The sequence below is a fragment of the Oncorhynchus tshawytscha genome, linkage group LG05, assembly GCF_018296145.1.
Source record: "Oncorhynchus tshawytscha isolate Ot180627B linkage group LG05, Otsh_v2.0, whole genome shotgun sequence".
NCBI lineage: Eukaryota > Metazoa > Chordata > Actinopteri > Salmoniformes > Salmonidae > Oncorhynchus > Oncorhynchus tshawytscha.
In genome coordinates, this window is record NC_056433.1 from 66,329,987 (window position 1) to 66,342,493 (window position 12,507).

The 12,507-nt window shown below is 39.9% G+C and overlaps 1 protein-coding gene across 1 annotated transcript; it reads right to left on the bottom strand.

Annotated features, from left to right (window-relative positions):
* Window positions 1–1,510: 1,510 nt before the first annotated feature.
* rgs16 (regulator of G protein signaling 16) lies at window positions 1,511–3,637 on the bottom strand. The gene is made up of 4 exons (XM_024422765.2): window positions 3,510–3,637; window positions 3,091–3,236; window positions 2,523–2,689; window positions 1,511–2,360 (listed from the first exon to the last, which is right to left on the bottom strand). Exons 1-4 carry the CDS (start codon window positions 3,551–3,553, stop codon window positions 2,160–2,162), a joined length of 558 nt encoding a protein of 185 aa, XP_024278533.1. The 5' UTR covers window positions 3,554–3,637; the 3' UTR covers window positions 1,511–2,159.
* Window positions 3,638–12,507: the final 8,870 nt, after the last annotated feature.

A 12,507-nucleotide genomic window follows, 5' to 3' on the forward strand; every position in this document is an offset into this window, starting at 1 on the left:
TTTTACATCATCTCAGCAGGATTATGAACCATTGTGGATATGTGAGATGGCTGACGTGGTTGTAGCAGCTGAGGAGTGTCAATAAAGCTAGTTCGGTAGGCATATGATATATGCTAAGAACTGTTCTGCCACAATGCTAGTTTGATTTATATCATTGGTTGCAAACATAGATGACTTGATCAAACAATAATAACTAACAAGGCTTTATGACTCTATATTACGTAGATGCTCTCACACTATCTCTCTTTTATTTCCTGTTTCCAAGAACTAGCTTCCAGTTCACACCATATGAAACAAAAGCTCAGATAGTCTACACAATGCACATACAATGCACAGTTATTAGCTGGAAGGAACATTTGGTGTTCCTGGTGATTTGGAATACATCCCAAAACGGTTGCCTCGGTGACCCAATTAGTGTAAAGTTAATGTCACTGCCGATTGGGTTTAATGAAAATAATCCCAGCCTCATAATAATCATAGTAATGATAGAGTATGAGCAAACATGTTCTATCATCATCCGAAGATGACCGTTGTATTGCATGTCTGATATCCTGTTACACTGAAATGGATGTTGTCTAGCTTCGTAAGGAGAGGCTCTGATCGGTATTATGAATAGTAAATATATAGAAAATCATAGCTAAATTACATATTTTGTGCTACTTAGTTATTAACTACAGTATATAGTGAACATTTTATTAAATGGCATGTTGCCAGTGTTGTACTACGCAGGCATAATCATGTACTGATCACCATAGTTGGGTAGGTTACTTTATGAATGTAATCCGTTACATTTTGCTGGTAACGTAACTACTGTAGTTACCTGTCCAAAATTGTAATCAGTATCATAACTTTTGGATTAGCCAAATTTAGTAATGTAATCTGATTACTTTCAGTTCCTTTGGGATTGCTTTCGTCTAATAAGTATTAGAAGAAGACTAAAATGATCCATCAAACACATTTGATGTGTCATCACAGTGGTCTGAATTGTGGTCAGACTCGCTGAGGTGGAGCAAACTTAAACTTGTGCCTTCTGTAGGGTGGCAAGTAGCCTAGTGGTTAGAGCATTGGGCAAGTAACCGAAAAGTTGCTGGTTTGAATACCTGAGCCAACAATATAAAAAATCTCTTTATGTGCCCTTGAGCAAGGCACATAACCCTAATTTTCTCCAAGGGTGCAGTACAACTATGGCTGACCCTGTAAAACAACAACCTATGTGGTGTATGTGACAATAAAGCACAATTTATTTTCAATGCTGAATTGAATGTCATTGAGAAAACATAAAGGTGTTAATGTATTTTTTCCCGCATACATTACCAGCAAAAGTATCTGTAATATGATTACCATAATTTTGCTGGTAACGTAACTGATTACAGTTACAGTTCTTTTGTAGTCTGATTACTCCCCAACCCTGCTGATCACAACCTACTATTCAGTTACCTCATCAATATAGTGAACTGACTCAAAAGTGATATTGGAAGTGATATTATATATGACAGACACTGTTTTAATATTGTGGTTTTGTTTTTTATTCAAATAACTTATAATTCTTTACAGTAAAAAACATCACAAATCAGATAACAGTAGAAATATATTGCACAGTTTTTCATCATTTGTTGGTCTTGTCAAACAGAATATTTAACACAGAGACAACAGAACAGAGTAGAAACAAATCAATAGAATAAATACTCAGTTCCCATAAACATTAAAAAAACATGTAGAAAACATGCCTAGTCATGAACACAGTGTTAGACATTGATGCAGTAGACTGGGACACTATAACAGTGTGTCTTTGATTGCAAATGTCCAACTTGTCAATGCATCCTTTATCATCCTTCCTTCAGCCCACTCTGTATCTCTGTACATTCACTGATGATAGTCGACATCATGTGTTGATATTGCCACCACAGTTCTTGTTCAAGTCTCATCTTCCATCCTCATGGGGTATCACTTTTCTCTTTCTCTCCTTCAGAGCTTTATGGTGATTGACTCTCATCATCTTTCAGAGTAGCTGGCACCAGAACCTCTGGTTCATGACGAGACATTCGTCCATCTGTACAATTCCCGTCTTGAGGCTTCACGCACGGTCAATGCTCATGGGCGATGCATTCATTTTCTTATTTAAAATTTTAGACGACCACAGTAGGTCCTCTATTACTAATTCACGCCTTCTTGGAGATGGATGTGCACTTTGCACGGAGTTGGCTGATCAGGTCTTTGTAAGCTGGGGAACGAAGGAAGCGAGGGTAGCAGTCCTTGGCCATGAGAAGGTAGATCCTATGCTGGGCCATGTCGAAACAGGATGTAGATGGATCTTTCAGGTTGGCCCTGGTGATGTCACGAGTCTCGTGGTCAATGTTCACCTGGAGAGAGATAATGGAGAGAGGGAGGTTAGTCATCTGCTGCAGTTTGAATGAAGGTTTTTTATTTTCACTTTTGAGTTATAATTAAGATTATTGAACGTGGGATGCTATGCAAATTCCATAGGTGAGGGAGAGTAAAGTAAGCTGTTGAGGGATGCATACCTCTCGGGGTGCGTCGGTGCAGATGAACTCATCATAGATTCTCTGGGCTTTTGCCGCCAGCTTGGCAGCAGACTTAGTGCTCCTGAAGTCCTCACAGGCAACGTAGAATGCAATGTTCTCCTCACTGAACTCTGACACCAGGAAAGCTGTAAAGGCCATCAGTCCGTCTGATGAAGGGAGAGAGAAAGAGCGAGAGAGATTCATATTGGTACAGTGCAATAACAATGATGCTGTGCAGTGGGCTATCCTAAGCATCTGTGTCCTTGCATTATCTGCTGTGTGTCTGTACACGTGTATGCATGTGTCTATATCTTGTGGTATAGCCACCAGCACAGTGCCAGCACGTGTGTTCTAATCTACAGTAGCGGCTGTGTGATGTGGTGAGGATCAAGTCTTCTCTTATCTTCGTAATTAGCGAGCTCCCAGTAATAATGGGGTTAAAATCTGGGGCTAAAATTGGACAAAATGTCCCACTCTAATCTTAAAGGATTATTTATGTCGGAACTAGGCTAATCGTGTATATGTTTGCATGTGTTTTTGCAGTGTCTTCAGAGTAAGGTTTACTTACGTTTACTGGACAACAGCTTTTCAAAAGACTCTTTCCACCTCATACATTGTTCCAGAGTAGGTCTAGTTTTGCCTATTTTGCAGCTTGCTAGACTCCAGTCGGGTTTTTGCAGAAAGCTGCCCAGCTTTGCTTTTAGTTCCTTGGCCCTAGAGAGAGAGAATAACATCATAGGTTAGATAAATACTCCACAAGCCCTTGAATTGTGTCCTTGTTCAGCACAATATTTTGCTACAAACTAGTCACACAAAAATAGACACGTCTCCGCACTGCAAGGTCTAAATTTAGAATCTACCAAAACCGCCTTCACTTTCACCATTACAGAAGCTACAACACCCAATAATGATCCCCTTTAATCCTCTCATCCAAATGCCAGAGACAGCAACAGTAAATGTGGATGGTAAAAAAAATGTTCTATATACCTTTCCAGGCAGGTGGTAGGCAGTAATGCTAGTCCTTTGCACATAGTTGCTGTGGATGATAGAGAGCGATAGCGAGATAGGTAGATGTGTAGCAGCTGAACTGATATCAACAGAGTGTGTCTGCATTGAGGGAGCAGAGAGCTTTTATCCTCCAGCCTGTGACTCATCATCAGCCTGCTCAGCCAATGACACGGCCTGAGGACTCTGCGTGTGTGTGAGGGAGAGAGAGATAGGGAAGGAGGAAAAGGAATAGGAAGGGATGGAGGGTGGAAAGGAAGGAAGGGGAGAGAGAACGAGAGAGATATAGAGAGGAGAGAGGGAGCGAGAGATGGAGGGAGGATGAAGCTGGAAATGACTGTGTGACCTAATGATAAAAGCTTCTGATATTTTTTATATATATTTTTCGACATCCCTGAAATCACACGTCCTTCATGTTGTTTGTTTTCTTTCTGTTCCCTGAAAACATGTTATTGTCTAATTGGACAAAATTAATCTCCCACTTACATGGGCCAGTGGGCATTTGTGTGTGTGTGTCCATTTCAGGGTGTGTGTGCATCCATTCATGTGTGTGCGTGCATGTGTTCAGTTCATGTGTGTATGTGTGGCAGTGCTTACTAACCATAAGGAAGAGGTGCCAACATGTGCACTGTTATATCCGCCACCTGTTGGATGTCAGCACAATGATTATGCTCTTCCTTTGTCTGCTGTATTTTTGTTAACCTTTATTTGACTAGGCAAAGTCTGGGGCAGCTGTTTTGTCTGCTGTATTTTTGTTAACCTTTATTTGACTAGGCAAAGTCTGGGGCAGCTGTTTTGTCTGCTGTATTTTTGTTAACCTTTATTTGACTAGGCAAAGTCTGGGGCAGCTGTTTTGTCTGCTGTATTTTTGTTAACCTTTATTTGACTAGGCAAAGTCTGGGGCAGCTGTTTTGTCTGCTGTATTTTTGTTAACCTTTATTTGACTAGGCAAAGTCTGGGGCAGCTGTTTTGTCTGCTGTATTTTTGTTAACCTTTATTTGACTAGGCAAAGTCTGGGGCAGCTGTTTTGTCTGCTGTATTTTTGTTAACCTTTATTTGACTAGGCAAAGTCTGGGGCAGCTGTTTTGTCTGCTGTATTTTTGTTACCTTTATTTGACTAGGCAAAGTCTGGGGCAGCTGTTTTGTCTGCTGTATTTTTGTTAACCTTTATTTGACTAGGCAAAGTCTGGGGCAGCTGTTTTGTCTGCTGTATTTTTGTTAACCTTTATTTGACTAGGCAAAGTCTGGGGCAGCTGTTTTGTCTGCTGTATTTTTGTTAACCTTTATTTGACTAGGCAAAGTCTGGGGCAGCTGTTTTGTCTGCTGTATTTTTGTTAACCTTTATTTGACTAGGCAAAGTCTGGGGCAGCTGTTTTGTCTGCTGTATTTTTGTTAACCTTTATTTGACTAGGCAAAGTCTGGGGCAGCTGTTTTGTCTGCTGTATTTTTGTTAACCTTTATTTGACTAGGCAAAGTCTGGGGCAGCTGTTTTGTCTGCTGTATTTTTGTTAACCTTTATTTGACTAGGCAAAGTCTGGGGCAGCTGTTTTGTCTGCTGTTAATGATCACTGCTTGGACACAAACACACAGGAGATAACAGGGAAGATAAGATGAGAATACAGTAATAATACTACATCTTACAACGGTAGGAATTACCCCTCAACAAAGATGATCTCATAGATATAAAAAGTCCAGGGCCTGTTTCAGGGAAGGAAATGTGGTTTGATTATTTTGTAAAGTTTAATGCTCATCACAACATTTGATTGGATACTAAGCATACTATGGATCATTTTGCTACTTGATATTGAATTTTTGGACCCCTGTAGGTATCCATTTTTCTTACTTTCTTATTTGATTAAACATTGAATTTGACCTTACTGCTATTAGCCCATAGAAACACATTGAATAACATATTTAGACATGGCAAACAGATAGTCAAAAAATAGATCAGAAAGAAGTTTGTGTGGAAGTGTCTCTCCTATATCTGAGCGATATAAGTCAGGAAACAGACTGCCATAAGACTCCTGAACAGCTAATCAAAGGGCTACCCAGACCCCTCTTTTACGCTGCTGCTACTCTCTGTTTATAATCTATGCATAGTCACTTTAACTCTACCTACATGTACTGTACATATTACCTCAATTACCTCAACTAACCGGTGTCCCCGCATATTGACTCTGTACTGGAACCCCCTGTATACAGCCTCACTTGTTATTTTACTGCTGCTGTTTAATTATTTGTTGCTTTTATTTTCTATTTTCATTTTTTTTTACTTAACACTTATTAAAAAACTTCTTAAAGCATTGTTGGTTAAGGGCTTGTAAGTAAGAATTTCAATGTCAGGTCTACGACACCTGTTGTATTTGGTGCATGTGACAAATAAAATTGGATTTGAGTTGATATGTATATAATTCGACCCATGTTTAACCCCTTTTTTGGGGCACTAAACTACTTCCATATAATATAATTCCATACATTTCTTTAACTGGTACTAGGCCACCTTGTGAGGCTTGTGGGTGTCTTAGAGCAAAACAACCAACATGTACTGTATGTGTTCATGCGAGTCTCATCTTTCCATAGAGGGGACATATTAGCTTTGAGCGGTTTGGAGCTTCAGACGTTTCTGTGAAAAGACCAATTTTCGGGACATCTCCTGCTCTGACAAACACTGCTGTAGCTCTTGCACCGTACACTGCAGATGCAGAAGGCCGACATCGGCGGATTCGGTGGATTGAGATGCAGCCCAAAAACAGATATCTCTAGCTACCTCTTAGATGTAAGGTCCCCTTTTTAGGGGACCTGCTTGGTTCTGGTACCGGTTCCGACTGACCAACATTTATGCTTACAAATTGATCTGTGGATTATAAATTGATCGGTAGATCGAAATGGTTTGCATTTAGCGATAGCCCTGGTTCCCACAGACTAGTAGTCTTTTTTTCTGAGCCTGTGTGACATAGGATGTGAAATCTGAAACCACTTGAAGCTGGCATGTCACTCCTACCATTTTGTTTGCTCTTCCAACTGTCCATCAACTCCTGACTGAACCCTACAACACAGCCACTGACAAAGCACATACCTGCAATCATTACATCGTAGCAAGAGAGTGTGTTTTTATCATGATAGCACATTCATAGATCAATTTATAGCCATTTATCAAAAATAATTAGTAGATTGTAAACACAAAAACGGAAGACGAGTTCCTAACGAGTTCAGGAAGCAAAGCAGGAGCTCTGTGAGACGTTCACAGCGATGGGGAAGACATTTTGATCAAGACAGAGCTTTAGAAAATATGCAGATTTTCTCGAACTAAACATAAAATATGTATTTTACAATTATAAGTAAGGTGAAATCTTATTGTCGTTTTATAATTTGATTATGAGATATTTAGAAAGTGACTACACCTCAGCAATGTATTACTATTTTTTTAAATCAGAAAGGTGATATTTTAACCTTTCTTTGAGTGTGCAGTATTGCTAGTTATTGTTTATGGCCCTCTCATGATAAATTATTCCTTTTGGGGATTACGTAGATTACATTTTCGATTACATTTAGTTACGTTTAACTGGTTTAAAACCGATGGATATAGATGTTTTTTAAATTATTATGCTAATTAGATTTCCGCATTGACTTTAGGGGGTTTAAAAAATAATGCTCAGGTACTATTTAAAAGAAAGTAAAAAAAATATAATAAAAAAGCTTCAGAAGGGTTCTAAGTAGAACCTTCTTGACTTCCAAAAATCATCAAAGAACCCTTTCTTCCAAAAATGGTTCTTAGGATTTTAAAGGTTCTAGGTAGAACCCTTTGCCTTACAAAGAACACTACTCATCCAAAAAGGGTTCTTCAGATGAAAATCGTTCTTGGTAGAACACTATCCCTCCGCAAAGAACCCTTTTGGAAACACTTATTTCTAGGAGTATCTTCATAACGTCGTCAGATAAGATGCATCATTTGTATTACCCATCCTTCTTATACGATCGTAGAGAAAATAAACATTTGACTGTGCAATACACAAACATAATGATTGCACAATGCACAAATGCCATTTTTTATTGCAGCATTAATCAAGGTTAGTTTGCATTGATGAGGATGATTCACCTGCATCATCAGTGTATGGCTCATAAAATAGACCATGGGGACCATATGGGTATACCACGGGGAACATTCTGGTAAAAGACCATTCAATTTAATATGAGGGAATAAAAGGTCTCTCCGGTTCTTAGAAAGGCCTGGGAGAACCTGTCCACACACAGACACACAGTTATCATGGTGATGTCATCACACACAAAGGCCTGTCTGTTCTAACATCGGAGAACGAAGGAGGGAAGAAGTGTCTGGAAGGAAATAATACTGTGCTTGTTGTGTAAGGTGTGGGAATTACAAAAGGAACTCTCCGGAAGCTGTGAAGAAGCTGTCCTTGAGGTCTGACGCTGTCTTCTCTAAGGTTGGGGTTGCCTGGGTGATGTAAGCTAGGGTACTTTCTTCTATTCTTTACTTGGGAGCTATTTGCTCAAGCAGGAGGTGTGTAGGGAGGACATAGCCCTCTGTATTTTCTTTCCAAATCTCTCTTTCTATCTGTCTTGCTGCACCTTCTCAGACGTATTTTTTTTGCAGGTAAATGTGTCACTCACGATTTAATTGGCAATTTAATTGACACTGAAACATCACACTAGGAGAAACTACCAGAGAATAAGAGTTATTCTTTCCCCTACAATGCATCTCCTCCTGTAACATACTCTACATAGAAGCCTACAGCACTGGCATATACACAAGTAATTCAAGATTTATGCTAGGATAATGGTTTCTTTATGGAGGTGAAGATCAGTTATTGGAAGGCAAACATTATAAGGGATGCTTTACCCAGGTCTAGTAGCAGTTCGTAGTAGCCTTTTAGTCTTTGGTTGGGATTCTGAAAATATACACAAGCAACTGATACTCTGCAACAGTTAGATGCTCAATATAACACACTCACAAAGATCTGATTTGTTAGAAGATCCCCTGATAAGGACCTATTCTGGGTATACAGTACCCTAACCCTGCAGACACGCAGAGGAGTAGACAAGATATGACCCAAAGATATACGTTCACAAAACAGACAGTCATTGAGAAGGACTGTCACACATAATTTCATGCCTCCAAAGGGAAATATTAATTGAAAGCATCTTTCTTCTTTTATCAATTCTGTTCTAGTCTTCCATGGAATGTTCTTGATAATCTCCTGACTTAGCTTCTCTGAACAGGTTTGCTGGCATTTTGTAGTTTTCCTGTGTAGCAGCTGAGGGTGTTATTCTGCGCCAAATAACCATCTGTTTACCTAACTGTATATGTTCATCAATGCATAAATATTTTTTATCATCCTGAAGTTTTTTGACACCGCAAAGCCGAACAACACTGCATAAAACCTGAATTGACATTTCAGTTCAGGGCGGAATACAGTATCACAAAAGTTTTATCTGTGGTAATTATTCTTCTCTCCTTGTGTGACACCATGAGGGGTAGCCGTTGAGGACAAGTACCTTACAGTACCTCTCCGTACCTTCTTAGTCACATTTGGTCTCAGACCACCTGACCTCACCTTACTTAGGTGCTAGGTATCATCATTCTACATTACGCAACCCATAGATATTACAACATATTCTACGTTACCTACCCCTGGGTATCATAATTCTACATTACCTAGCCCCTTGGTATAATTACTCTACCTTATGTAGCTCCTAGGTATCATTACTCTACATTATGTAGCCCAGTTGGGATAATCACTCTACCTTATGTAGCCACTAAGTATCCTCACTCTACCTTATGTAGCCCCTTAGGTATCATCACTCTGCCTAATGTAGCCCCTAGGTATCATCACTCTACCTTATGAAGCCCCAAGGTATAATCACTCTACCTCATGTAGCCACTAAGTATCATCACTCTGCCTTATGTAGCCTCTAGGTATCCTCACTCTACCTTATGTAGCCCCTAGGTATCATCACTCTACCTTATGAAGCCCCAAGGTATAATCACTCTACCTTATGTAGTTCCTTGGTATAATCACTCAACCTTATGTAGCCTCTAGGTATTATACACCACATATTATTATTACCTAACACAGCCCCTACATAAAGTATCTCACTCTACCTTATGTAGCCCCTAGGTATCATCACTCTACCTTATGAAGCCCCAAGGTATAATCACTCTACCTTATGTAGTTCCTTGGTATAATCACTCTACCTTATGTAGTTCCTTGGTATAATCACTCTACCTTATGAAGCCCCAAGGTATAATCACTCTACCTTATGTAGTTCCTTGGTATAATCACTCTACTTTATGTAGTTCCTTGGTATAATCACTCTACCTTATGAATCCCCAAGGTATAATCACACTACCTTATGTAGTTCCTTGGTATAATCACACCACCTTATGTAGTTCCTTGGTATAATCACTCTACCTTATGTAGTTCCTTGGTATAATTACTCTACCTTATGTAGTTCCTTGGTATAATCACTCTACCTTATGTAGTTCCTTGGTATAATCACTCTACCTTATGTAGTTCCTTGGTATAATCACTCTGCCTTATGTAGTTCCTTGGTATAATCACTCTGCCTTATGTAGCCTCTATGTATTATACACCACATATTATTATTACCTAACACAGCCCCTACATAAAGTATCTCACTCTACCTTAACTAGCCCCTAGGTATAATCATTCTACCTTACCTAGCCCCTTGGTATCATAATTCACTCCAATGTAGCTCCTTGTATCTCATTCTATCATAGCCTTCTCCAGATCTCCCACTAAGCCGTATATGGCAGCTCCATTTGGATCCAGCTGGGAGGGATGCTTTAGTTATTAGGTATTGGATGGGCGGTCGAGACACATTGTTCGATCACTGCTAGCACATTCTGGGTCGCAGCTGAAGACAAGGCTGGAACGTTAAAGCATTTTTTGGTTTATTGGGTCATGAAAATATTATAAAGGCTTTTTTGGACACAAATGGGGAGTGCTTTCATGAAGTCTAATGTACTTAATGTGTTTGTTACAGTCGAACCCCATTCAATATATATATTTTTCTTAAATTCAAAGTAAAGTTTTTGCTAGCAACATAGGAGAGTTTGGCTCCCTCTCCCTTGAACAACATATTTTTCTTTATGTGGCTCCAAAGGGGCTTCCGCTACACAAACATCAATAATTGATTGCATTGATGTAAACCAATCAGCATTCATCACCAAGAGTACTTTCTGTCTCTTCTCTATCAAGGGTACTTTCTGTCCTCGCATGGCCATTAAAAAAAACTGTCACTCACCTCAGCTAGCAACAGAAACAGTTCAGTGTTTCCATCTTAACACAGATGTAACAAAATCCACAGGCATCATTTTATATAATAGTCTGTCTCTCTGTCTCCTGCAAAACCATGGTTTCCCTAGCAACTTGTGTGAATTGCCCAGTGGTGTGGTGAGTGTTCTGAAGGCCAGCAGCAGGCACCATAATGCCTGTGAAATCCGGTAAATAAGAAGTGTGTGTGGGGATATGTGTGTCTGTGTGTGTGTGTGTGTGTGTGTGTGTGTGTGTGTGTGTGTGTGTGTGTGTGTGTGTGTGTGTGTGTGTGCTGTGTCCGTGTACTGGAATATAGTTCACTTCAGTTCAATGCCACCGGAAAGACCCACAATGGTTCCCGGCAGCACAGACAATTTTTTAATGTTTGTTCGTTTTTGAGGACTTCTAGTCAACAGCAAGCAAAGGGATGGCTTGGTTAATATCATTGAGGCAGAATGATGATAGGAAAAAGACCAATTGCAATTCTCAAGGTAATTGATGAATGCAGCCAGCTGAAGGAATCATTAAGAACACAGAAGGCTGCTGAGGGAATGACGGCTCATAATAATGGTTGGAATGGAGTGAATGGAATGGTATCCAAAACATGGTAACCACGTTTGATTTGTTTGATACCATTCTATTTATCCTGTTCCTTACTATGAGGCTGTCCTCCCCAATTAATGTGTGACCAGCCGCCAGTGCTTGAGACACATGGGAAGTTGCACCTCCATGAACCCAGAGTTGACGGAGTGGGATCAGCTAACCCTAACCCTATTGCTATAGAGATGCTGGACATGCTCTATGGCTCTGGGGTACATAATGTCAGTTCAAAACCTCTATAATTGCAACGTCCATGAGTAGACAAAGATATTCTATGCAGTTTTTTTTGTGTAAATGTATGAAAGTCATCATTGGTATGCGTATGCTTCTTGTATGTGACAAGTATTGGTGGCTCTAGTGTTGATAAAATCAAATATATGAATGCTGTGAAATCACAATCCACTGTAATTCCAAACTTCTACAGCTGCACCATTGAGAGCATCCTGACCGGTTGCATCCCCACCTTGTATGGCAACTGCTCAGCATCTGACCGTAAGGTGCTACAGAGGGTAGTGCGTATGGCCCAGTACATCACTGGGGCCAAGCTTCCTGCCATCCAAGACCTTTATACTAGAAGGTGTCACAGGAAAGCCCAAAAAATTGTCCAAGACACCAGTCACCCAAGTCATAGACTGTTCTCTCTGCTACTGCAAGGCAAGCGGTACCGGAGTGCCAAGTCTAGGACCAAAAGGCTCCTTAACTGCTTCTACCCCCAAGCCATAATAATGCTGAACAATTAATCAAATGGCCACCCAGACTATTTACATTGACCCCCATTTGTTTTTTTACACTGCTGCTACTTGCTGTTTATTATCTATGCATAGTCACTTCACCCTACCTACATGTACAAATTACCTCAATTAACCTGTACCCCCGAACATTGACTCGGTACCGGTATCCCGTGTATATAGCCTCGTTATTGTTATTTTATTGTGTTACTTTTTACAATATTTTTTACTTTAGTTTATTTGGTAAGTATTTTCTTAGCTCTTTCTTGAACTGCACTGTTGGTTAAGGGCTTGTAAGTAAGCATTTCACGGTAAGGTCTAAACCTGTTGTATTCGGCCCATGTGACAAATAAA